Source organism: Paramormyrops kingsleyae, chromosome 25 (genome assembly GCF_048594095.1).
Source record: "Paramormyrops kingsleyae isolate MSU_618 chromosome 25, PKINGS_0.4, whole genome shotgun sequence".
Classification (NCBI taxonomy): Eukaryota; Metazoa; Chordata; class Actinopteri; order Osteoglossiformes; family Mormyridae; genus Paramormyrops; species Paramormyrops kingsleyae.
The window spans coordinates 20,912,270-20,938,035 of NC_132821.1; the positions used below are offsets into that span (position 1 = coordinate 20,912,270).

The 25,766-nt window shown below is 43.6% G+C and overlaps 3 protein-coding genes and 2 non-coding genes across 16 annotated transcripts; 2 read left to right on the plus strand and 3 right to left on the minus strand.

Moving 5' to 3' along the window:
- Positions 1-396: 396 nt before the first annotated feature.
- On the plus strand, positions 397-8,785 carry LOC111861057 (uncharacterized). Of its 12 annotated transcripts, none has more exons than XM_023845354.2 (11): positions 408-665; positions 1,777-1,896; positions 1,985-2,169; positions 2,247-2,318; positions 2,417-2,650; positions 2,743-2,849; positions 3,163-3,331; positions 4,526-4,776; positions 5,069-5,160; positions 6,455-6,641; positions 7,461-8,785. In XM_023845354.2, exons 8-11 carry the CDS (start codon positions 4,545-4,547, stop codon positions 8,606-8,608), a joined length of 1,659 nt encoding a protein of 552 aa, XP_023701122.2. In that variant the 5' UTR covers positions 408-665; positions 1,777-1,896; positions 1,985-2,169; positions 2,247-2,318; positions 2,417-2,650; positions 2,743-2,849; positions 3,163-3,331; positions 4,526-4,544; the 3' UTR covers positions 8,609-8,785. The 12 variants fall into 12 exon arrangements, 11 of the variants coding, with proteins under 11 accessions (XP_023701122.2, XP_023701115.2, XP_023701116.2 ...); XM_023845347.2 differs by having other exon boundaries at positions 409-665; positions 4,662-4,776; XM_023845348.2 differs by having other exon boundaries at positions 409-634; positions 4,662-4,776.
- An 828-nt stretch (positions 8,786-9,613) lies between these two features.
- On the plus strand, positions 9,614-13,143 carry LOC111861065 (uncharacterized). Its single transcript, XM_023845373.2, has 4 exons — positions 9,614-10,044; positions 10,157-10,245; positions 10,983-11,097; positions 11,323-13,143. Exons 1-4 carry the CDS (start codon positions 9,813-9,815, stop codon positions 12,321-12,323), a joined length of 1,437 nt encoding a protein of 478 aa, XP_023701141.1. The 5' UTR covers positions 9,614-9,812; the 3' UTR covers positions 12,324-13,143.
- Positions 13,144-15,736: 2,593 nt separating this feature from the next.
- trnae-cuc (transfer RNA glutamic acid (anticodon CUC)) lies at positions 15,737-15,808 on the minus strand. The gene has a single exon. It is a non-coding gene; the product is annotated as a tRNA-Glu (tRNA).
- A 338-nt stretch (positions 15,809-16,146) lies between these two features.
- Positions 16,147-16,219, minus strand: trnak-cuu (transfer RNA lysine (anticodon CUU)). The gene has a single exon. It is a non-coding gene; the product is annotated as a tRNA-Lys (tRNA).
- Positions 16,220-16,330: 111 nt separating this feature from the next.
- On the minus strand, positions 16,331-25,531 carry tmem132a (transmembrane protein 132A). The gene is made up of 12 exons (XM_072707299.1): positions 24,076-25,531; positions 22,893-23,181; positions 22,427-22,641; positions 21,546-21,758; positions 20,982-21,457; positions 20,741-20,893; positions 20,403-20,598; positions 19,854-19,997; positions 19,449-19,651; positions 18,744-18,969; positions 17,968-18,159; positions 16,331-17,832 (listed from the first exon to the last, which is right to left on the minus strand). The coding sequence occupies exons 2-12, from the start codon at positions 22,978-22,980 to the stop codon at positions 17,113-17,115; spliced, it is 2,826 nt and encodes a 941-aa protein (XP_072563400.1). The 5' UTR covers positions 22,981-23,181; positions 24,076-25,531; the 3' UTR covers positions 16,331-17,112.
- Positions 25,532-25,766: the final 235 nt, after the last annotated feature.

Genomic DNA, 25,766 nt, shown 5'->3' on the forward strand with positions numbered 1-25,766 from the left:
CCGCCCACCCCCAGGCCGGCAAAGTTTACTGACATAAGGTGCCCCTTTTCGTAACAATTTACTATCACATCCCCTCCTCAGGTCGGCAAATTCTTCCGAACTCCGCACCTGCCGCTATGCAGTACAGGATCTCCGCGAACCTGGAATCTCTTCCTGGAAATATGGGCACATGGTTTAAAATTGTCATGTCCATGGGCGTAACCACACTTTTTTTTAGGGGGGGGGGTCATGTCCCCCCAAGACTGAGACAACCTCAATATAGTATACAGTAGAAAATTATACATTTTCTTCTTTTTATGAACCCTCTCAACCCTCTCGCTTGTTAAAGAAAATAGAAGTGTCACCCCTCTCAATTCTACGCTTGGTTGCGCCCAGCACGACTGTCTATGCCGTTCCATTTGCCTCGGAGGTCGGAACTCGGAACTAGGACTGTCATCTCACACGAGTTAAACGATTTCCATATAAGTCGGAAAGCCATTTAGCAAAACCAGGGAACCAACGCAAAATTTCCTGGGTGTTGTGTCCCTATCAGACGTCATACTATCGCTTAGAGCGCATGCGTAGAACAGAATTACGTAATGTTTGTAGCTAGCCCATAAAATCAGCATACCGCTACAAAAAATTTCGACGGAAGGTCAGGAATTGCACAGAATATTGGACAGAAAGTAAACAATTATGCTTTCCTGTTGTGTTACGTGTAGCTATAGTTATGACTACGTGCAAGTAGCATAATTCATACTGCTTCTCGATCCGTTAATTATTAACTGTAGTTGTAGATCTAACTAGGCCTGTGTACAAGTAGCATAATTTACAGTGTTTCTCCAACGTGAGCTGGTACATAAATTAAACCCACCGTTGAAAAAATATTCTAGCATTCTGTCAAACACATTCTTTTAGTTTTAGTTTATTGCGTTGTCTGTTTCTGTTCATTTGCTGTCAGTTCGTAATATTACGGATGACACTTGACGGGATACAAATATACAGGGTTTCCGCGGGTCATTAATAAGTCTAAATTTCAATAATCTGAATTTTAGGCCTTAAAATAACTTAAATACGACTTTCACAGGTATTAAAATTTGATCGGATTATTAAGTCAGCGTTCCAGTGGGATCCGTGGTTTCAATTATCTGTAGTTTATCGCACTCTGGAAAAAAGTTTTTAAATTACAGAACGGTCCATAAATTCATTAATAAATCGGGACGCAATTTTTATCTGAAGTAGCGTCTGTATTTGTTCATAATTTGCATTTAAGTAGTAATTGAGTTATTATTAAGTATATGTGCCCCCTCAAGTAAAATGTTACCATATTCCGAATAAATAAAAGACAACTGCTGGAACAGTGAGTACTGGAAGGAAGCAAGCTCCGTTACAAATGTGCTACAGCAGGGGTGCCCAGTCCTGCTCCTGGAGAGCTACCACCCTACAGAGCTTAGGTGCAGCCCTAATTTAACACACCTGATACAGATAATCAGGCCCTCAGTATGAGAACCATCTTAACTTCAACACAGCTGACTCTAATACTAAGGTACTACTGAAGTGCCTGATTATCTGTTACCCTCATTTAACACACCTGATTCAACTCCTTGTGCTAATTACCACACAGCTCTTGAGCTGAATCATCTTTGGTGGAAGGGGGAAAGAACTAAGCTACACAGGGCTCCGGCCCTCCAGGACTGGAGTTTGAGACCCCTTAGTTGTAATTGAATGTTTAACTTAAAATGCTACTTTTAATCAGTTATTTTGTTTCAATTTGTTGTATATCTCTCATTTTTGCAGCCATGGAAAAAAAGTGGGAGGAAATTTTCAATTACCTTTCTAAGGGGTTATACTCAGTGGGACTAGATAAAGGACAGAGGCAAACCCTCAGAAAATACTCGTCAAAATTCAGCATTCATGGTCAGTATTTAACAAAAGATAGAGATAGTAGCTTAATTATGGTAATAATGATCACATTAATATGTTAATATTTGAATTAATTTAATAGATGGGAAACTCTTTTTTGGTGGTACAAATCAACGAAGAGTAATAAAAACGAAAGAGGAGGCAATGAATCTTTTTAAAGAATTTCATGCCTCACCAATTGGGGGCCACGCTGGTGTAATAAAAACACGAACTGCCATGTGCTCAAGATTCTACTGGTATGGCATGACTACAGACGTTGCGAAATGGGTACGTAGTTGTTGAAGTATAATATTGAGCAGAGATGTACACGACTGTATATGAAACTTAACACTCATTTTTTTAAGGTGTCTGAATGTGACCAATGTCAAAGAGTTGGACCTCCGTTGACTGCAGTGAAATCAATGGACTGCATCAAGGTCATCATTGCCATTGACATGTTGTAATGCACAGTATTATATTAATCCACTGCAGTACTTGATCAGTTCAGTCCAATATCACTGTATTTTATCGATAGGTATCTGCAGTTTGGGAGCTGATTGGAATTGACCTTTCTGGTCCACTCCCAAAAACGTCCACTGGCTTTCAGTATATTTTAATGGCAACTGACTATTTTTCGAAGTGGGTGGAGGCCTTCCCTCAAAAAACAAAGTCTGCAGTGGAAGTAGCAAAGAACCTATGCGCACTTATTTACAGACTTGGATGTCCTCAGCGCATATTATCAGACCAAGGACAGGAGTTTGTAAATCAGGTGAGTTGTACTGTAAGCATTTTGTGGTGGTTCTGTGGCTCAACTTGATGCAAAATGTAATAACTGTAATGTCCTGGATTTCTTGCATTGAGATTAATGACAAACTCTGCAAACTACTGTCCATTGAGAGGAGTATAATTGCTGCCTACCATCCACAAACAAATGTGCTCGATGAGACGACTAATGATGACCTCAAACGGTAAGCCTGTAGTATGTTTAAATGTTCTTCCCAGATTTGCTATTGGGGATGGAACTGTCTGTTTGAGTTGTTTACTTGGTAACTAATCTTTTTATTGAATGATTTTTAGCCATATCTTGTGCTATTTATGTTGTTTGATATAGTTGCCCACCATCCGAGTTTATGTTGAATTTCTGTAATCAGGTTTGAGTCTTAACAAATCTCTGTAGTTGAAAGTGGAACTTTGTGACAGTGTTTTTTTTAGACATGTATATAATGTTGCTCAGGTTTTCTGTATTATTAATGCAAACATAATAAATATTATTTTTCTTAGAGCACTTAAAGAGCTGGTGAATCAGCAACAGAATCACTGGGACCTATGCCTCGATGCAACTTTGTTTTCACTGCGATCTAAAATACACACCACGACAAAATTCTCCCCATTTAAGTTAATGTATGGAAGACAGGCTAGATTTCCCTCAAAAGTGCCTGTTAAAATGCTGGTAAGTCTTTTGTTTGGCTGGCTGTTTCCATTTCTCTCATGATTTCATAAATGATATCCCATTCATTAAATCCTGGGGATTGTATTTCAGTACCTTTTATAAGCATGTATGTAACATTGTGTAATGTTGGATGCTGTATATTGCACAAATATCTTTAACAAATATTTCTAATGTAGCTGTCTATAATAAAAGTCCCTGAATATTATAGTTCCTTTTGTATAGGACAAACAAAAAGCTCAAGGCAGTACAAGAATAATGGTTAAGGAAAATTTTACTCGGTCACAACAAAGAATGATGAAGCATTTGCAAAGACTCCAAAAAAGAACAGAAATCTCGAGTTCAAAGAGGGAGGCAGATTACACTTAACAATATGTTTTCAGGTACCTTCTTGGAAGACAGCAATGTTAAAAACATTACAGGGTGACTGCTTAAAAATAAAGCACAACATCAGCAACTTGTTCTGATAATGAAATGTAAGCTATCAGAACATGAAACTGCGATTAAAAACTATAGGTATTTTATTCTGATTGTGCAAATTTCATTATTAGGACACGGTACGTGCATTTGCAGACTCCAGACCCGTTTATATAGGTTAATGCTCGGATTGGGATTGGGAAATCTGATTGTGGATCAGCATAGGAGCTTGCTGGTCCTAATATGCTTTCATTTGCAACTCTGCCTTGCGACCCTTTCAGAACTTGCTACAACCCAAATTTGTGTCGCTACCCAGGGGTTAAGAAGTCGAATAAATATAACTAACAATACAAGCATAATATCAAAATTAAAATGATTATCAAGGCCAGTCATTGATCTTCTGGTTATGAATTTCTATGATGTGTAACAGTTCATTGGAAAAATATCTTTATTATTTATAATATATGTAGTTTTCGTAAAGGCTATTTTCATTGGATGGTGAGGCTCTGCTTCCTCTGACTGCACGTCCATTTGTGCGCCTTAGCGCGTCTTTATTTGTGCATTTACGTTAACATGCAGTCAGCGTTTTCGGGTACTTATGGTAGGGTGCCGTCCGCCAGTGCAGACCTGTAGACTGGAAACTAGCACTGATGTGATGTGAGTGCGCGGCAAAAGGCGCCGGCATTTTACTTCGCTGTAGCGCCTCCGTGGGATTCTGAGGGGGTGACGCTTAGGGAAGGAGCGGCATCTCAGCAGCACCGTATCGGTGGGTACAACCAGATTCGGGCAGCCGGGCACCATGGACCGTGCGGCGCTTCACTCGCAGCTGGCCTCCATCATGGAGGTGTTGGCTAACGCGGCCGTGGCGGAGATCTGCAAGCTGGTGGACGATGGATACGCACTGCTGCGCCTCCAGGTGACCCAGGCGCAGAGGGAGAACCGGGCCCTCAAGCGGAGGATCCAGCTGCTGGAACCCGGGCCGACGAGGGAGCCGGGCTGCGCTGGCTGCTGCTCAGGAAACGCGGCAGTCAGTAAGTTTACTTCGTTAAAGGGGCCGCTTCTGTGGCGTTTAATTAATTAGTCTAAAAATCGCGCGCGTATGCTCTCGCGAGCAGGAAACCCATCCCCTTCCCGCGCTCGCGTCTGCACTGCACTCGACAGGTTGAATTTTGAGACTTTGGAGGCGGGAAAAGTGGCTGATTTCTCCAGTTCGCTGATTGGTCACTTTGAATACTGTAATTGGCTGTTTTGTTTGGAAGAAGATGATGATGATGATGATGATCACTGATCAGTAGATGAGTTTAATGCTCTGTCATTTTTCCGGTTATCAAGTTGAGTGTGTGCCCCGCAGCCGGCAGAAGCGGGGAAGAGGAGACGTAGAGGATGTTGCGCCGCTGCCATGCAGCATGAAGCAGGTTGGATGGCATTCTTTTTTTCCTCCAAAGCAGTTCAGCACAGACCACGCCCCCCAGCTGGCTGAACAGTGGCTGATCCAGACTAGCTCTAATGTATCTGGCGGAAAACTGGGATTCGGCCCTAATCTTAAGCTGTACAGCTATCCTCATCACACCCAGCGTCTCTTTCTGAAGGATGTTGTTTTTCCCATATATAAAGAGATCAAGACTAGAATTACTAATGAAACCTGAATATATTTATTTAACAAACCTTATATAATTCTGACATTGTAATGTCACTGAAGGCTAATGTCAATTTGCCTTTATTGTCTATGGTGAAGGGGGTGAGTATGATTCGGGGGGGGGGGACAATTTAAATACAAAGGTCTGTTTATTGAGGAGATGAATGAATCCAAATTAAACACTGGGGGGTTACACACACCCCTGCTTTCTATGCCCCTGCTGATCATTTCTTGTTCTTCACACTGTGAAAAGCCACATCTGTCTAAAACCCTGCTGCTAGTTCTATTTCCCACATAAACGCTACAGTTCACATCAGCACGTGCAGCGTGTCAGAGATGCATGGTGTAGTTCGTCAGGGTTGCCAGATGTGGTTTACGCTTAAGTTGGGTGCGGTGAACTGGTTTGGGGGGGAAAACAAATATGCAATCGGATGGGGCCTCGGCTGGGGCTGTTTATTCCGTATTCGTGAAAGTAACGCTGAGACTCCGTGTGAAAAAGATTCAGTCACTGCTAAGAGAGCAAGTAGGGTGAGGCTTAGTCTGTCTGATGCTCCTTATTCCTAGATTTATTTGTGTTTCTCAAACAAGTCCTCGGGGACCTCATGTGGTCCATGTTTTTGCTCCATCCCAACTATCAGGGAATTGGGAGAGAACAAAAACGTGGACCGTCCGGGGGTTCCCGAGGACTGGTTTGAAAAACACTGCTCTAGAAAAACTGTTTGAAGTGTTTGTCTGCATCCTGATTTGTAATACAATCAGCTCTCCCTGTGTTCCTCTGGTTGTCTCCCACAGTCCAACGTGTGTGTGTGTGTGTGTGTGTGTGTTTGCAGGTGAAACCCAATTCTGTATGTTCGCCAATGATCTACGTACTTACTGTTGTATGCACAAGAATTTCCCTTGATAATGTTGATCTTCATCTTAATGTCTGGCACCTGTTCCGTGCCTAGCATAGGTCCATGCCCTGTCCTGAACAAGCACTTGGAGTTTGGATCGAAGGTTATATGTAACTTTAAACATGGGGAGAGTTATGGGGTCGATTTGGTCAGAGGTCTGACGAGTATTCCTTATTTCAGTCAGCCGACATGGAGGAGGACGCAGGACCTGAATCGCTGCTCATCAAGGAGGAGAGACTTGAGGAGGATCTGGAGCGAGCCAGTCTGCATGGAGATCTGGACTTGAAGACAGAAAGTAACGATGGATACGCGCTGGGAATTAACCCTCTGGGGACAAGGGGTATGGAACACGCTTTCACTGACTGGGGTATAATCACACATTTCTTTAAGTATCATACACTTAATTAATGGCAAATTATTTCTAATATATTTGTTTTGTCATTACACTCAATTTTAATGTATATTGTAAATATGTCAGATTTATGTTAAGTTTGTAACTCATGTCACTATTTCTGGTCTCCTTCCATTGAGCATGAGCCATTGACACCTGGTCATGTCCCCCCCCCCCCTTTTATGGCGCTGATGGGGATGTATCTGGATCACGTTTCACCGTTGCGTTGTTCATCAAATTACCATGCGAATGTGATTTGAATACGCGTGAATGCGGCTATTTAGAATGTGAATAGCGATCTTCAAGGTGAGGGCGATACTACACAACCCCGATGAGGGTAAAACAAACAAAGGTGACATTCTTTACTTTTTTGCTGATTTTAACCTAATTTTAAAAACTTTAATACTTCCGGCAATGGACGTTTTGAAAAGACAGATTACGGATTTAGTCAGCATTTTTTTTCATGATTCTACAAAAAGATTTCAGCGAAATATAAACTGAAATAGACCTGAAAAATACACTGCATGGCCGACGATGCACTCCACTCCTGAGAGTTAATGGAAAGTTTGATTTGGTTAAGTAGGCATGAAACAATATAATGTTGAATATATCTGTAAGAGGCAGTAATGTGGCTATTCTACTTCATTAATGGTGCACAAAAGCATTGCTGTGTTGTCTCTAACTGCCCTAATGTTGTGGTTTCTTAACTGTTAACAATTTGCCACCAGTGTGAAGGTTGGACCTGCAGGGATTATATGCAGTGCTATAATAATTTGGCTCTTGCATCATCTGCAGAGGTCACAGTGGGGGCAGCTGTTCGCAACCTGGACCCGGTCATAAACACGGCTTCTCCAAAGGCTTCGAAAGGCCACGAGGAGTTTACTGAGCACCATGGGAGCCACCGCTGTCTTTCGGAGGTCAGTGGATTGGAAACGGTCCTTAAGGCAGAGCCAGAGAGAGCCAGTGGGAGAAAAGTGCTCCAGCATTCAGCCTCTGAACAGAGCACAGGAAGACTGGCCAGTCTCTACTGTGATTACACTGCATACAGCAGACGTGGCCACCTGAGGACGTTCTTTGCACATGGGGTCGATGAGACAGATGCAGATGATCCTTCGTGCTCTTATGCCACAGAAATGGACTCTGAGGGCTTGTCGTTTCACTCAGAGCTGCAGCATATTTCAGCAGCAGAAGACGCAGGTGACAGTGTCTCTGTCGGCTCTGCGGACATGAAGCCAGAGCTTGTGATGGTAGACTCACTGCCCGAGGACACGAAGGCCGACGTGTGCTCAGCATGGGACGGTGACGCGCTCCCTGTGGCAGCGGCATTCGCAGCGCGTAGTCATGACAAAGGAGAGGGACATGGGGACAGGAAGGAGAGAGAGAGGGTGTTCAACGTTTGTCTCCCACAGGTCCCAATGACTTCTGTTGCTCCTGTCCCCCTGCCACCTAACCAGTCACGTCCCACTGCCCCTCTTCCATATTCCGGCCCCCTGCATCAGTACCACTGGCCTGCAAGCACTGCAGGACAGGCAATGGATAAAGGGAGATCTGTAGCTCCATACACAGACGCTCCACATGCAGCATGCTCAAGGATATCTGTACCAAGGCAAATTATACATCAGCCTGCAGTTTCTGCCCCTCATCCAGTTTCTCTTACAACTCCCACTCCTGTCCAAAGCTCCATCTTCATGGTGGTAACACCTCAAATCCCTGCTGCTGTCCCTATTGCTCCTGTAGGCCCTACTGCACCTGCCAAGAGAGCCTACAGACGAACAGTTGGGAGTAATCGGTGTAGTAAGTGCAATGAGCCTCGGCACAAAGACAATGGTCACAGTCAATATTACGGATACATATACTGTCCTCATAATGCCGACATGTCACTTCAGCAGTGGAAGGAGGACATGCGTAGGAAGAGGGCTGAGAGAAAAAAGTTTGTCATTTAGTCATTAATTTTTCATGTAAAAAGTGTTCAATTTATTACGTGTTTGTGTGTTTGAGTCTGTGTGTAAATGTTTTTGTAGTGGATGTGTGAAGCTTGCGGTGGTTTAAACTGAGTGGGTGAGAATTATTAATATTGTATGTGTTTATAATTTTTCAAAAATAAAGTTTAATATCATGTCCGTCATCTCACTTGGCTTATTTTAATCAAGCTATAAATGTATAACATGCAAAATATTGCTCAATATTGTTATTTTTGCAACCAGTTATACAACATTATATCCATGTAAAGTGCTTTGGGATGACTTGTGAAAGTCGCTATATTTAAAAATAAATTAAATTATAAATTACTCTTTTGGAAATGCAAAAGTTATCAGAGTAAACAGCATTATATTCAAGAGAATTATGGTATTTCAACTGTATTTAAATAAGTGGTCGTTTTAAAATCTGATTGGATCATTGCTTTAATTCAGTAATTTCATAATATGCTATACATATTATATCAATATTTTACTCTGATTTTAGTTGTCCATGTGATAATATAATTTTCGTAAAATCAAAAAAAAAAAACAGTCCCAGTGACACTATTAAAATGTCTAATTCATTACACTATAAAAGGTACAGGTATCTCTTTTAGCAAAATTTGAGGTTTAGTTCAAAATGTTCCAAGCGGGACCTTCGGATCCCTGCTTCCCCCGTCAAAAACAAGCAAAGCGTAATTTTTCTGTTTCACGAAAAATGGCACCATGTTGTAAGCAATGAACCAACAACGCTTTCTCATTTCTTTTTCTCATTCCCCAATCTTTCCTTCATTGTTTTCTTCCCATTATTTCCGCCTTCTTCCCTCCTTTAAACAGACTATTGTTATCCCACCTGTTATGGAAAAACTGAACTGTTCGGATATCATCTGGCCGGAATACGCCTGCAAAAGCTTTCCGGCAGTGTAGACCACAAAGCGTGGGGTCTTTATTCGGGTATTTACGTTACAGTCAGAGTTTTCGGGTATTTATGGTAGGGTGCCGTCCACCAGCGCCGCCCTGCAGACCGGAAACTAGCGCTGATGTGATGAGAGCGCGCGACAAAAGGCGCCGGCATTTTAATCCGCTGTAGCGCCTCCGTGGGACTCTGAGGGGGTGACGCTTAGGGAAGGAGCGGCATCTCAGCAGCACCGTATCGGTGGGTACAACCAGATTCGGGCAGCCGGGCACCATGGACCGTGCGGCGCTTCACTCGCAGCTGGCCTCCGTCATGGAGGTGTTGGCTAACGCGGCCGTGGCGGAGATCTGCAAGCTGGTGGACGATGGATACGCGCTACTGCGCCTCCAGGTGACCCAGGCGCAGAGGGAGAACCGGGCCCTCAAGCGGAGGATCCAGCTGCTGGAACCCGGGCCGGCGAGGGAGCCGGGCTCCGCTGGCAGCTGTTCAGGAGACGCGGCAGTCGGTAAGTTTGCTTCGCTAAAGGGGGCGCTTCCTGGGTGAGCTCCGGTCCGCAGCGGCCCGGTTGACAAACCGTTTTTCCGGTTATCAAGTTCAGCTTGTGCCTTTCCACCCAGAGAGCCGCGAAGGGCGGCCCTTCGGCCGGCAGAAGCGGGGAAGAGGAGACTCCGAGGACGGGGGCCTGCCGCCGTGCAACATGGAGCAGGTCGGATGGGGCCTCGGCTGGGGCTGTTTATTCCGTCTTAGTGAAAGTAACGGTGTGACTCCGTGTGAAAAAGATTCAGTCACTGCTAAGAGAGCAAGTAGGGTGAGGCTTAGTCTGTCTGATGCTCCTTATTCCTAGATTTATTTGTGTTTCTCAACCAAGTCCTTGGGGACCTCAAGTGGTCCATGTTTTTGCTCCATCCCAACTCTCAGGGAATTGGGAGAGAACAAAAACGTGGACCGTCCAGGAGTCCCCAAGGACTGGTTTGAAAAACGCTGCTCTAGAGGAACTGTTGGAAATGTTTGTATTACAAAGCAGGATGCAGACAAAGAGCTTTGTCTCCTCCCACCGCAGGACTTAGAATCCCACCTCTGCCCTGTGGGGCCCTGTGGCTGTGTGCAGTTTGCACACTCTCTCTGTGTTCCTCTGGTTTTGTCCCACAGTCCAAATACATGCAGCTGGCTGAACGTGTGTGTGTGTGTAATTGTTTGCGGGTGAAACTCAATTCTGTATGTTCGCCAATGATCTATGTACTTACTGTTGTATGCACAAGAATTTCCCTTGATAATGTTGATCTTCATCTTAATGTCTGGCACCTGTTCCGTGCCTAGCATAGGTCCATGCCCTGTCCTGAACAAGCACTTGGAGTTTGGATCGAAGGTTATATGTAACTTTAAACATGGGGAGAGTTATGGGGTCGATTTGGTCAGAGGTCTGACGAGTACTCCTTATTTCAGTCAGCCGACATGGAGGAGGATGCAGGACCTGAATCGCTGCTCATCAAGGAGGAGAGACTTGAGGAGGATCTGGAGCGAGCCAGTCTGCATGGAGATCTGGACCTGAGAGCAGAAAGTAAGGGTGCGCTGGGAATTAATGGAGAGATTGATTTGGTTAAGGAGGCATGAAACAATATAATGTTGAATACATCTGTAAGATGTGCACAGAAGCATTGGGGCTTTGTCTCTAACTGCCCTAATGTTTTGGTTTCTTAACTAACAATTTGCCGCCAGTGTGAAGGTTGGACCTGCAGGGATTATCTGCAGTGCTATAATAATTTGGCTCTTGCATCATCTGCAGAGGTCACAGTGGGGGCGGCTGTTCGCAACCTGGACCCGGTCATAAACACGGCTTCTCCAAAGGCTTCGAAAGGCCACGAGGAGTTTACTGAGCACCATGGGAGCCACCGCTGTCTTTCGGAGGTCAGTGGATTGGAAACTGTCCTTAAAGCAGAGCCAGAGAGAGCCAGTGGGAGAAAAGTGCTCCAGCATTCAGCCTCTGAACAGAGCACAGGAAGACTGGCCAGTCTCTACTGTGATTACACTGCATACAGCAGACGTGGCCACCTGAGGACGTTCTTTGCACATGGGGTCGATGAGACAGATGCAGATGATCCTTCGTGCTCTTATGCCACAGAAATGGACTCTGAGGGCTTGTCGTTTCACTCAGAGCTGCAGCATATTTCAGCAGCAGAAGACGCGGGTGACAGTGTCTCTGTCGGCTCTGCGGACATGAAGCCAGAGCTTGTGATGGTAGACTCAGTGCCCGAGGACGCGGAGGCCGACGTGTGCTCAGCATGGGATGGTGACGCGCTCCCTGCAGCAGCGGTGTACGCAGCACGTAGTCATGACAAAGGAGAGGGACGCGGGGACAGGAAGCAGAGAGAGAGTGTGTTCGACACGTGTCCACCACGGGTCCCAATGACTGTGAGCGAGAGCGTGGGAGAGTCCAGATCAGATGCCATAGATATGAATGGATTCCTTCCCTGTGAGGCCAGTCTAATCACACCCAAAGACATTAAAACCCAAAGCAGGATGGGTGCAAGAGAGAAGCTGTTTGTTTGCACAATTTGTGGAAAAGCTTTTAATCGGCCAAAAAAGGTGGAGATCCACCTGAGAGTTCACACTGGGGAGAAGCCATTTAGATGCACACTTTGTGGGAAATGGTTTGCCGAGTCGGGTAACCTGAAAAAACATCAGAGGGTTCACACAGGAGAGAAGCCGTTTAGCTGTGCACACTGTGGGAGAAGGTTTGCATGGATACGTAATCTCAAAACACACCAGCAAAGGAACCACATGTAGTCAAAGTCTGCTTTATTAGATAAATATACAGTACCGGTCAAAAGTTTGGACACATCAGGCTGCCTACAAAGGAGAGTGATAAGGTTGCATCACATGACCTGGCTCCCTGACCTGTACCTAGTATAGATGGTTGTTGAGGAGTTTGACCAGATAGTGGAGGAAATGCAGCCAATGAGTGCTCAGCAAATATGTGAGACCTCCTTCAGGACAGCTGGAAAAGCATCCCAGGAGGCCGCCTCATGGAACTGGCGTAGAGGAGGCTGGAGGGTCAGGCAGTCCCTGGGGCAATTGAGCTTAAGGGCTTTTCTTAGGGCGCAATGGTGGCATCACTCTGTGGACCAAGGGATTTGAACCAGCAACCTGGTTCAATTGTGATTCAATTGTTTTTTTTTTTTTTGTTTTTTTTTTTTTGGTCACTGCATAATTCCATATATTATAGTTTTGATGTCTATACTTGCTGTATAGTGTAGGGAATAGTCTGAAAACACCTTTCTATGGGTTGGGTGTCCAAACTTTTGCACCAAATCTGTATCATGATTTAATATCAGAAGGAGTCATGCCAAATCACCTTTGGCTTAAATGGATATGGATGTCTATGGTCATATACATTTTGTCACATTCATTTTTTTGTGACCTTAACTATTACAGGCCATTTTATAATTAAATGCAGTTTTATTGTACATAAGTTGATGGCAAGGATCTCTGCCATGGACCTGTTCTCAAAACATCTTAATCTTCAGCCTTTATGTACATGTTGCTGTTTGTGCACTGTAATTGAAGTTTGTTGAATTTTAATAAAAAAAGAATGCCTTGTGACAGATTGAATTGTTTAATTGTGACAAGCTTCTTTGGTCCATCTTCACAGATTGTACTCTTTCTTGTACCAGCTCAGGAATAGTAAAGGAAGGTCATACATTTCTATGTCAAATTCTCCTTAAGGCCTATGGTTGTATTCTGAGAATATTGGTTTGGTAATTTAAAAATTTATAAAAATTCTCTTGAATGAAGATGGTTTCCCATGATCATGGAAATTTAAGATTTAAATATGCTCTACTTCTTAAATCATTTGTCTGAAGTGTTAAAAATGTCGATTTTTGACTCAACTTTTAGCAGGAATTGCTAGCAGAATCTTCAAAACTATTTCATTTTCAGTGTTTTTAATCTTTTATTTGTGTGTTTTATATTTAATTTTTTATTGCACTGATCTACTTAATAGCATTCTTTATAAAGCCTGTATTGGAAAAACAAGCAATGATTGCAATCAAAGGTGTAAGCAGTTGTTTTTTTTAAATGTCCCACAATACTTATAGAAAGGGTTATGGAAATGTTGATGGTTTCAAGTTTTCAAGCTCTTCAGTGTTTTGGGTCATGTAAACTGTCAGTTCCGCAAGTAACAGAAGATCTCCACATCCTAAAACGCAAGTGTCCATGTAATGACTCTGAGATCCATCAAACATTTTAATGCCATCGTCATGATTCATTGATCATTCATTTGCAGTCAGATTATCATCTACCACATTTTGGTAACAAGGCTGTTTATGGTGCTTGTAATGTATTGAGACATGTGAAAGACTGGGAAATTAACATGTTTCCTTTTTCCATCAACAGTCAGAAGACATGAAAATGACAGGCTCTGAAGCACTACTCGTCAAAGAAGAGAGACTTCATCGTTATATGAGAGGTACTTGTCCATTTTGGAGGGCAAATGGTCAAAAATGAAAGTAAGCCTCAGATTAGAATCATTAAATCCCAGATTAGGATCAGTAAATCTCATGTTAGGTCATATTGGGTATTTGTAGGAAAAACTCCAGTACCAGTGTATTGATGCATGCACAAATTTGCCTTTATTTCAGAGACTTTCTGTTAAAATCTCTAGATGCAAGAGCAGCCTCACATCTACAGGGTTGTTGGTTTAGTTACCAATCTCGTTTATATAGGTTTCTTCCATTGTCCTGCTCAGGCAAAAAAATGCACCATAAACTTACAACTGTGTGTACATTGCCCATAGTATGTAAGTGTGTCCCCTACAATAATCTGACATCAAGTGTAAATATGATCGGCAATGAAAGATGTCAGTTGATCAGAGGGCACACACACAGCTTGGGGCAGGATTCAAACCCACAACCTCTGTGAGTTGTGCCCACTATGTTGGCATACTATTTAATAGCAGAGGATGTGTGATGTTCTATACACAAGGTATTGAGTGATGTGCAGCTAATGGTTACCTGATTAGTTTATTACAAAGTGTTTACTTCTAACCCTTCCCCTAGGACTTGAGGCAGAAGGTGTGAATTGTGGCAAGAGAACATCCGGTGAAGATGCATGTGTGCTAGCAGAGGGTGCTGAACCGCCTGAGGATGAACAAAGAACAATATATGACTGTCTAGAAATGAGACTGAAACAAGAAGAGAAGTCACTGTCGTTCACTGGAAGAGGGGGCACTGAAACTTTACAAATGGCCATACCAGGCCCACTCCATGAATACATCATCAGAAAAAAGCAAATATGTACTTTGTGTGGAAAAGGTTTCCAAAGTCCAAAAAATCTTGAAAGGCACTTCAGAATTCACACGGGAGAGAAGCCATTTAGTTGCACAATATGTGGGAAGCGGTTCTCCCAGTGTAGTAATATGAAGAGACACATGAATACGCACACAGGCGCGAGACCATTTGGTTGTACGATTTGTGGAGCGAGATTTTCCTATGGAAGTAACCTTAATTATCACCGGAGACAAGTGCACAATCTGAAATGAGGACTTTCTTCTGAGAACCGTGTGCATTGCAGTTTATATGGAGGTGTCTGTGTCCTCGTGTTATATCCTGCAGACTAAGTGCTGGGTTTGTGTTGCTTTGTTTTCCGTAATTGTACGTTACCCTAGTGGACTGAGGGTTGTCTCCAGCTGCGTCTGACATTTGCATGTTCCCTCCTGTTTGTCCTGCTTTCACACTCGGTGTTGCCGTCATAAATGACTGTGAAAATGCCGCCCAATTGTGGTGTTTATTTGACCTTTGCTCAGAGGTTCTTGTTTCAGTGAGAACTTGGTATGTTCACCAGCAGTTTACAATCTGCACTTTAATTTACACATGGTGATTTTTGTGTTACATGTTTACATGTATTGCAAAATTCCCTTGCTACTGTGTACATGACTGACTAAAACTCAGTAGATCTGTTTTACAATGATGAAATTAGTTCAAGATATCATTGTTATGCAGTCATGGTACAGGAAAACCTTTAAATGAAAAGTTTTTGGCCTACAGTGTGTTTTCAGTGTGTGTCTCACACAAATACTAAGAAAAGTTGTTTTAATATACTGCCGTGAAATGTTTTGCAGATGTTCTCGCTAATTTTTTACGACAGATAAAAATGTATTTCGTTCATAAACAACATTGAGTAAGGAGGGAAAAGCAAACTCTTTCCCTGACCGGGAATCGAACCCGGGCCGCGGCGGTGAGAGCGCCGAATCCTAACCACTAGACCACCAGGGAATTGGTCTAAGGGGGTTGTCATTACGTAATTAACCATGCATTCGTGGACTAAAAGTTTTTAGCTAATTATTATTTGGTTGTATACGGTTTTGATGTTACATGAAAAGTAATTCAATCTTCGTTCGTGAAGCGGGGATGTCGACGATAACGTTTGCCAAGTCTGCGGGGAGGTTTTCTATTATCGCGTTATGTGGAAGAACAGAAAAACAGAAAGAAGAACAATTGTTTTCGAGTACATAGTATGTATTTCCAGTTTTACTGAAAAGCGCATTGTGCATACAGTGTGTTTTTTTTGGCAGAAAATGAACCGGGCAAATATTTAGTGACTAAAACTGAATCGCCCAACGTGGGGCTCGAACCCACGACCCTGAGATTAAGAGTCTCATGCTCTACCGACTGAGCTAGCCGGGCTAGTTATTTTAACGGTTGTATATCTGGTTGTATTATAATAATAAACATCAATATTTTGCAAATGATAAGTTTATAGTTTGATTAAAATAAGCCAAACAAGATAACGGACATAGAATTAACATTTATATTTGAAAAATTATGAAAGCACGCACAATATTAATAAACAGTTAATTTCACCCTCTCCACTAAAACCAATTCAGTCTTCACACATACACTACAAAAACATTTACAGACACACACAACCACATGAAATAAATTAAAAATTATTTACATGGAAAAATTTATGACTACATAACATAATGACTACATTAATAACTTTTTTCTCTCCTCGCAAGCTTGTCCTCCATCCACTGCTGAAGTGCCATGCCGGCATTATTTTTTTGCAAATAAATTAAGCTATCTTGCCTTGAATTTGGTAGTAAATTCACACGGAACCATGTGACCCCAGGGGAGCTGTAAACCGATCGTCCGCTCCTTCCGTGTCCCCAACAAAAAAGTTATGTTGTATGTTTGCCCTAGATCTGACAAAGTGTCTTGCCAGCCTCCTCTGACTCTTGTGCTCCTTCATGAGCTTCCATGCACTGGTGTGACCTCCTCATCCTCTGGCCCCTTGGCCCCCTTCACTCCTTCATCAGCTTTCATGCCCCGGTGTGACCTCCTCATCCTCCGGCCCCTTCACTCCATCAGCTTCCATGCCCCGGTGTGACCTCCTCATCCTCCGGCCCTTCACTCCTTCATCAGCTTCCATGCCCCGGTGTGACCTCCTCATCCTCCGGCCCCTTCACTCCATCAGCTTCCATGCCCCGGTGTGACCTCCTCATCCTCCGGCCCCTTCACTCCATCAGCTTCCATGCCCCGGTGTGACCTCCTCATCCTCCGGCCCCTTCACTCCATCAGCTTCCATGCCCCGGTGTGACCTCCTCATCCTCCGGCCCCTTCACTCCATCAGCTTCCATGCCCCGGTGTGACCTCCTCATCCTTTGCCTCAATGTGCAAGGCAGGCAGTTCACCAGAAAAAGAAAAGCTGACAGAACAAACAGCAAGAGGACCACAGCAACTCCCATCTCAGACTCACTCTCTCCCATTCCTGCCCCAGAGGAAGAGTAAACGCCACTCTGCTCATGGTTTGCAGGTAAAACTTCTTGCTCCCTCTCAATTTTCAAGCTACCATTATAGCCATTATAATGCTGTGAAGAGTTGTCTCCCAAAGCATTAGAAAAGTCCTTGTCAAATTCCAAAAGCACTTCAGATATTCCCACCATGGTTGAATCCGGGTCCTCACTCTCCATTGGTCGGAATCTGGAGTCCAAAGTCACCCTAAGCCAAGCGGAGCCCCCAGCCAAGCTTCTCATTGCAGTACCTTCCCTTAGGTCCAGCATCTGCCTCTCAGTTGCAGTGGATGTTGGCTGACAAGTCGAAACTAGGAGCTCTGCCTTTAAGAGTGGGCCTTCGCCGTTGCCCCGAGCTACAACCCGATGGGATTGAGCCGCTATCAATGTGACCACAGATTCAGAGAGAGCGGACAGGCGCAGGGAGGAGGGCGCGTCGGCAAAGGCGGCGAGCGGTGCAGCAGTGCGGTCGCTGAAGTGAAGCCAAACACTGAGCGAAGCTTCCTGAGGGAGCAAAGAAGGGCAGTTTGCGGAATGAGAGGAAATGAGGTGAAAACCAATTCAGCTTTAGTCCAAAATTATTCATTTATAGCTTTGTGACGCTGGGATGAAATTGGTGATGTATACTATGCGGCGCACCTGGCCATGGCGGTACAGTGTACTGTGTGCTCTCACCACTGCGCTGACTATGGAGGCATGGCCAGGGTTCTCATACACAGACAGGCCAAGCCCCCCCACCACCTGCACAGAAAGGTCCCCAGGGATCACGCTGTCGTCCGTCACAGTGACATCACAGCTCGCCAGCACACCATCCCACTGGCGTGAAATGACCTTCAGTCAGGAAACCATTTGAAGGTCAAGCAGTGAATGATACCAGCATTATCAAAGCCTTAATGCAGGAAAACGAAGGTCTGGGTCGTGACTGTCCTGCCTCTGACTACAGCACCATCATGGCAGAGAAAGAGAGAGGCCATTATGTGAGTAATGAAGCAATGGTCACTATTTGGGACTTTCAGATCATGTGACAAGGCAGATGTCATGCTGTGCAACTGGATGCATCCACACTATATTGCCAAAAGTATTGGGACACCTGGCTTTACACGCACATGAACTTTAATGACATCCCATTCTTAATTCATAGGCTTTAATATGGAGTTGGTCCACCCTTTGCAGCAATAACAGCTTCAACTCTTCTGGGAAGACTGTCCACAAGGTTTAGGAGCGTGTTTATTTGAATTTTTCACCATTTTTCCAGGTGAGCATTTGTGAGTTCAGGCGCTGATGTTTAATATTTAATATTTGGTATATTTCATTAAATGGATGAGTATGACAAGCTTTTACAATGTATTTATAATATTAAAATATAATCTACTTTTATGCTCTTTATAATAATTTGATATTTTACAACACTTAACCTGCAGTGATGTGACTCCAGGCTGTAGACCAATCAGATTATGCTGTAGATCAAGGCAAGCCACCTGTGGATCTCGCACTTTCAGCCAGTCACCAACCAGTTCAGTCACGTCCATAAACCAGTCTGGCGACCCCAGCATGTAGGTCAGATGACCTGTGTTAACCACAGCCTTGGCAGCAAACTGAGCCAAAACCTGGACTGTAGACCTCTGGTAGATGGGAGCGCACCTATGCAGAAAAACAATGTGGATTTATTACAGCATATTACAGACAGTGTGCATGCACTGCATGTTACATTACTGTATAAAATAGACAGTCTGGGTGCACTGCATGTTACATTACAGCACATAGCAGACAGTGTGCATGCACTGCATGTTACATTACTGTATAAAATAGACAGTCTGGGTGCACTGCATGTTACATTACAGCACATAGCAGACAGTGTGGATGCACTGCGTGTTACATTACTGTATACACCAGACTGTGGATGCACTGCATTGCATTACAGCATATTACAAACAGTGTTGAGGCACTGCATGTTACTGCATGTAGCAGACAGTTTGGATGCACTGTGTGTTACATTACAGCATATAACAGACAGTATAAATGCACTGCATGTCACATTACTTCATACAGCAGACAGTGTGGACTCACTACATGTTACATTACTACATACAGCAGACCATGGACAGCAGGAGGACAATCACCCCATGGCAGTATAGGAACTCCACCCCTCGATGGCACTGAGTACTGGGTCCGACAGTGAAATGAGGAGTGGAATAACAGGAGCCCACACTGTCAGACAGAGGGCCCCAGTCAAAGTGCCCAGGAAGAACTTGACCTCCACACAAACGTTTCCCACTCCTGATTCACTTCCATCAACAAAGATGGCTGAACAGTTAGCTGACACCTACCGAGTGGAGAGTGCATGTTTAGGGTTAATGGAACAAGTTTTGTAAAAACAAGGCGAGCAAGACCTGAAAAATTATATTGTAGTTGAATCAGAATAATTACTGCTTTAGGGTCTACTGAGCTACAACCTACCAATCCAGTGGTTTTTCTGTTTTCTTTCAAGCTTCCTAAATATATATTTTGCACAACTGCACACTTGCCTTAACAATGTTGTCATTAGTGGAATGACATGTTACAGCAGCGGTGATATCAGACGCATCTCCATCTCTTGACACGGCCAGGACAGTGATAGGAAGTGAGACGGGTTGGCTGCTCAGAATTGCAGTGTTAATGATTGTGCGGCTCTGCAAAACAGGTGCAAACAAAACTACTAAGAATTAAGACGAGTTTTCATTTTTGACAGATTACCAGACAAAATGCCTAAATTACATTAACTTAGTAGATACTTTTATTCAAAGCAATATACGTTTTGAAAAAACAGGGTCAGCCACTCCCTGGAGCAAATAGGGCCTTTATTAAGGACCCACAATGACATCTCAATCTACCAACCCCAGGATTTGTACCAGCGACCTTCTGATCACAAGCACAGCATCCCAATCTGCTAAGCTACCCACTGCATCAGAGATAACTGTCAAGGTATACCTGGTGCAATTAAGACACACCAGAACATGATGCCAAGTAACATCAACATGCCCAAAAATCTTGTTCTGATGCGTATTAATACAAGAAAAAAAAATTAAGCCTATTACCTTAGATATTGGAGCAATACCTACAATTTCCCAGTCACTGAAGAAGAATGTGCTCACCACTGCCCTATGTGGTGACAAGGGGTAACTGCGGCCAGAGTACTCCACCCACCAGTGAGCAGTGACTGACATGACAACACCAAAGTGCTTGCGCAAGCCCTCCACAGAAAGACAGGCCACTTGTTGATGAACTGTAGGACTGCAAAAGCCAGATTTGACAGAATGACTTATTACACTATAAACCATATAACTCATACACTATTTATTAGCAACCGTGTAAGTCAAATGCCTTTTGTGGCAACACAAACTCTGTTGTTTGAGTCACATGTTTTTTGACACACCTGTAACTGCCTCTGCGTCTGTTCAGTTTATGACAAATTATTGAGACAGTGTCATGTGAGGGAGCTGCATTCATCTCCAGAGTAATAGCCCAAAGGTCAGAAGTCAGAGCCTGTTGTGCCCTCAGAGATAAAAGCCCTTTCTTCACTTTCATCCTGACAAAAGGTCAAAGTGCAGTATGAAGCAGATTCGAAGGCATATCTAAGCATATTTAAGAAATGTTACATAGTACACTTACTGTACCTTATAATCACTAAATCTCCAGTGAAATTTGACATCAGGCTAATGGAAACTTGGACTTGCTGACTGCCATGTACCGGGCCTTTCTGGTAGCCAATCAGAACATTGGGATCCAGCCTTAGCTCCTCCTCTGCTCCATTTGAGCATCTTAAGTGCTCTCTTGTCAGGTTCCTCACCCAGGCCTTGCCTCCCACGGCCAGTGCGCCAAGGTAATACAGCCTTTTCTGAGACGGCTCCCATTTCTCCTTCAAGCATGCAGGGCTCTGCTTAAAGTCTGAAACTGACCCAGGGGAGGAGCAGTACAGCTGAATGTGAGGTACAGTGCGGCTGGCGTGCTCCCGGAGCCGTTTACCGCGGTATCTTTGTCTGTGCAGTTGCTTTGATTTGTGGGACTGTCTCGGGTATGATGAAGCACTCTGACCCATTTCAATCCAGCCCTGTGGCAGCTTCAGGGTCACCATGCAAAATCCCCCCAGAGGCTGTTGAATAAAGAGAAGTTTATTCAAACAACACTGAGCTTTTTTAGCAGGCCAAGCAAAGCCTCATCTACAGAGGCCCAGGCCCTACCTGAGTTAAACATGTGGCTCTTTGTTCCTCTGTCTCTTTAAAAGCATGAAGTGTGACACAGTGCCCCCTACTGGCCTGTCCTTGCCAGTGAAAAAGTGCCCGCACCTTGAAGGTCACTCCCTTTTCACCATCCCAGTCTCTCTCCACAGTGTTAGAAAGAAGCGAGGCAGAGAAAGGTGGCATATCAGGAGAAGGTGAGGGACTGGAAATGAGCTGAGGGACAGAGAGCAAGACATGAGGCCAAAGGACCATGATCGACTGAATGCTACTAGACATTAACACTGTACTGATAAAGGGTTAATACAGTACAACACTGGTACAGTGACTGAACACTACTGAACATTAACATTGTACTGAGACTGTTATAGTCATGATCGAGCAATCCCGCTAGCAGTCAAAGCTAGGCTAGCAATATTAGCTGAAGGTGGATAATAACCTTCTGTAGTGTTCAAAATTGCTGTTGATTAATAGCACCCCCCCCCCCCCCCGCAAAAAAAAAAAAAGTGAACTGAACCATGGCTCAAAAATTGAAGTCTGAAACAGACCATGGATTTAAACAGCCGCATTTAAAGAATGGACAAAATTAGATGCTGTAACAGGGGTGCTTTTCCATTAGCAACTACCAAGGTCCACTGCTCCCAGTAAAATTTGCTGGGGGTTGGTTCCTTGAGCCGGATCGAGTGCGTGGTCCGGATTAAATTGTGTTTCAGTTCGAATGCAGACCAGAGTCTACCACGTGAACTCCCCCCCCCCACCCTGTGTTATACTTTTACATCAAAAATAAAATTTCTGCATGGAGCAAATTCTTCACATTATTTTGACAATACATACAACTCTGCATATTACTTCAGCACCGGTGAGTGACTAAGATGTACATTTACCTTTGTGACAGAGTAAGAACCATATGAAGCCTGGACCTTAACTTGGGCAGGGGCTTCCGCAGGCGGAGCCAGGAGAAATGACTGGCTGAAGGTGAAGGGACTCGAGTTGGAGAAGATCACTCCCAGGTTAGCCTGTGAGAGAGGGAGAGCTCGCCAAGGAGGGAGGATGCGTATCTGGGCGGGCAGGAAAGGGGGCGGCAGAGCTTGGGCAAAGGCTGTGTTTGGGTTGGGGGGGGGGGGCAGGCGTACAACCCCAGGGGCCAGAAAAATTAGGGAAATCATTTGTGACAATGACACAGGTATTGCTGAACAACTAAGTTATCATCTACATTTAAGTGCTACTTGAAAATAAGATGAAATATTATGTTTAAATGTCATCATGTTTGATGTGCAAGTGCTAAATATATAAACCAATGTAGAAAAGCACCTTCTGGATGCTTGATGCTCTTCTGAACTGCACACTCACCGGCTGAGAGGAAAGACAGGACTGTCATTATCTTCACCGCTTTTCCAGTCCGGCTCATCGCGCCTTTAATGTGCTTTGATGCTGTCATGTGGTCAAAGAACAGGACGTTTGAACTGGTCCTCAAATGGTATTGCAGCGTTTAGCTTCAGATTGGTGTTAAGGGCGAAAGCATACTGGTGACAAGCTGATGTACTTTTGACCAAAAGGTGTCCTACGGAGAACAGGTTCCCAACTCTCAATCCTTGAACTGGTACTGGTCTGTGGCCAGTATCCACCAAGCTGTGGGATGCTGTGGATTTTGCAGAGGGGCGAGTTAATTTACAAAAAAATAAACTGTACTTATTTTTTTTACAATCCCTCACATTTGCATAATAATAATAATAATAATAAATGACAGGCACTTTGAAGGCAAAAGACATCATTATATCTTTGATCACGTTCACTTAAATTGCATTAATCTTGATACCCCAACGGGAGAATAATATGATTTTAAAAGAATTTAATTTCTATATTGAACACACAGCTATGAAATCGTTTTGATGGTATTGTGGCATGACTGTACAGGCCATTAATCGCAATTTAGAAATGTAATCGTTTGACCGCCCTATTAACAATCTTTGCTCAACAGCAGGGCACGATTGCATTTCTAAATGGAATTGGCAGACAGAGATTTATGAAATGAGGAGCTATGCCTTTACTTGAAGGGTCTGATTTTAAAGAAAATGACTGAGAACACATGATTTAAACTAATTAGCGTGAAAGTATTTGGGGGGGCACCTATATCACTTATAGGATTTACCAATGTCCATAACATTTTTTTTTTATTAATAATGATGTGGCTTCTTTTCTACTCTGCTCCTGCATTTAACAATAGACAGAAAACAGTGCCTCAGGATTCAAATACGTCAAATTGTCTTGGCCTAATGAAATTCAAATTATTTGCGGTAACTAACCCACCCTCTCTGTTCATATAAGAACATTAAATGAAACCGAAGGGGAAAAAATGGAATCAATTAAAAAAAAATTTAAAAACTGAAACGTACTGTGAAGACAAAACAAAAAGATGATTCAAAACAATTTAATACCACTAAATAGTTAATGTAATATTAAATTATTACATTTAATGTTAACTTATGGTTCAAAGCTATGTACAAGTGATGCAAATGTCACATTACAAACATACGTGATGTCGAGGAATCGTATAGGTGTAAGTGCAGCTAGGCTGAGCTTCCGATGAATGTCCAGGTACGAGTGTATGCAGTACTGGAGCTGGAGCTACACAAACATAAATGATTAATATTACATACCAATAATAGCTGGTATTAAAAAAAATGAATACTTTTTCACGTACTAAAAGAATACACTCACCTAGTGCTGAACCAACTTTTTAAAAAAATACTCAGTGGTTATTTATATGTGATTGTCCCTATCATCTTCCCTTCACCTGGACATCCCCCTCTGCTTTCTCCGCTTTGAACACAGGGATTTCCTCATTCCGCACGGAGAGTGATCCCGCCTCCAGCCCTCCTGCTCCATCCGAAATCTCTGTGTTCCTACAGCATGTCCGTTAGTGAGCAGCTGCTTTGTCAGGTAATCAATATATTCTGTTTCCTCAATGTTTCTTCCTCCTCCACCCGCTGTTCATATTTCGTGAGCTTGACACAGAGATCTGGCAGTCACCCCGATAGCACTTCATCCCCCTCCTTCACATGTTGTGTGAAAAGTACAAATCGGGCACATTTTCCTAGTGAAGTATTCATCGATGCCGGCTGTGACTTGGGAAGATACTGTAGGGGGTTCAGAGAGTTGTCACAATGTGAACTGAAATCTCTGATTTATCCCTGCCTCCACAACACAGTTCTGATACCCATAACAGGCCACCACAAGGAGCTTAGGAACACTGTCCTCGAAACGGCAGCTTACTGTCAATCTGGGGCATTACATTTCATAGCTGTGTGCCACCTTGCTCTTGTCTCATCTTCCTCTCCCTCCTCTCATCACAGCTAGCTGCCCTGGCACTACCATGTGTGCTGCTAACACACACTCTCCATACACGCTGTTTTGTGTTTTCCTGTTTACAGAGCCCCTGGTATGTGGAGCCAGCTTCAGCTTCTCTGCTCAGCCTCTCAGTCTCTGAATTCCCTGCAATTGCTCTCGCACTGTTAGTTAATCCGCACTAGCAATGGCCTGTCCCTGATGGTACATATTTCGTTGTGGGGACTTAATTCCTAAGCTTGACCTCATAAACAGCACGGGAACAAATACACACAGATGTCCACCTTAATGTCGATGTTTTGTATATCAGATACAGGCTCTCTATCAAAAAGTTTGGCTGCTCTTAAACTGCAAAACAATCAGACTTAGTGTATCAGCACAGTAGAGCACTAACAGATTCACTCCTGTTTTGTCATTTATCATGATCTGTGCGCCTGTGTTTGTCACTGAATTGTGCAGGCAGGCTTGTTTCATTTGTACTGTTGTTATGTATTATCACCTCTCCCCCCAAAAAAATGAAAGATGAGAAAAAAAAGACTGTAATGGAATTGTGCATAAATATAGGTAAAGCGATCGAAATAACAGGAAGTCAGCAGGATACAGTACAGGAATACAGTACAGGAAGCCACATGTAAGCACTACTCCTTCACACCTCACTACTCCTTCATGCACTGCTCCTTCATGCCACACTACTCCTTCATGCCTCACTACTCCTTCATGCAGTACTCCTTCATGCCTCACTACTCTTTTATACTGCACTACTCCTTCATGTCTCACTACTCATTCATGCTTTACTACTCCTTCATGCCTCGCTACTCCTTCATGCACCTCCCTCAGAGACTCTGTGATGTTCTGATGTTCTTAAGGGTTCATTTCACT

What these genes read in the sequence shown, in the direction of transcription:
- LOC111861057 (XM_023845347.2), top strand. Translation starts at nt 1,779, where the DNA reads ATGGAAAAAAAGTGGGAGGAAATTTTCAATTACCTTTCTAAGGGGTTA. An exon ending in CTACAGACGTTGCGAAATGG is followed by an intron (nt 2,170 to 2,246) that starts GTACGTAGTTGT and finishes CATTTTTTTAAG; the next exon opens with GTGTCTGAATGTGACCAATG. An exon ending in AAGTGCCTGTTAAAATGCTG is followed by an intron (nt 3,332 to 4,661) that starts GTAAGTCTTTTG and finishes CTGCGCCTCCAG; the next exon opens with GTGACCCAGGCGCAGAGGGA.
- LOC111861065 (XM_023845373.2), top strand. Translation starts at nt 9,813, where the DNA reads ATGGACCGTGCGGCGCTTCACTCGCAGCTGGCCTCCGTCATGGAGGTG. An exon ending in TTCAGGAGACGCGGCAGTCG is followed by an intron (nt 10,045 to 10,156) that starts GTAAGTTTGCTT and finishes CTTTCCACCCAG; the next exon opens with AGAGCCGCGAAGGGCGGCCC. An exon ending in TCTGGACCTGAGAGCAGAAA is followed by an intron (nt 11,098 to 11,322) that starts GTAAGGGTGCGC and finishes CATCATCTGCAG; the next exon opens with AGGTCACAGTGGGGGCGGCT.
- tmem132a (XM_072707299.1), bottom strand. Translation starts at nt 22,980, where the DNA reads ATGACAGCATCAAAGCACATTAAAGGCGCGATGAGCCGGACTGGAAAA. An exon ending in GTATTGCTCCAATATCTAAG is followed by an intron (nt 19,998 to 20,402) that starts GTAATAGGCTTA and finishes CCTGTTTTGCAG; the next exon opens with AGCCGCACAATCATTAACAC. An exon ending in AGTTCCTATACTGCCATGGG is followed by an intron (nt 18,970 to 19,448) that starts GTGATTGTCCTC and finishes TTTTCTGCATAG; the next exon opens with GTGCGCTCCCATCTACCAGA.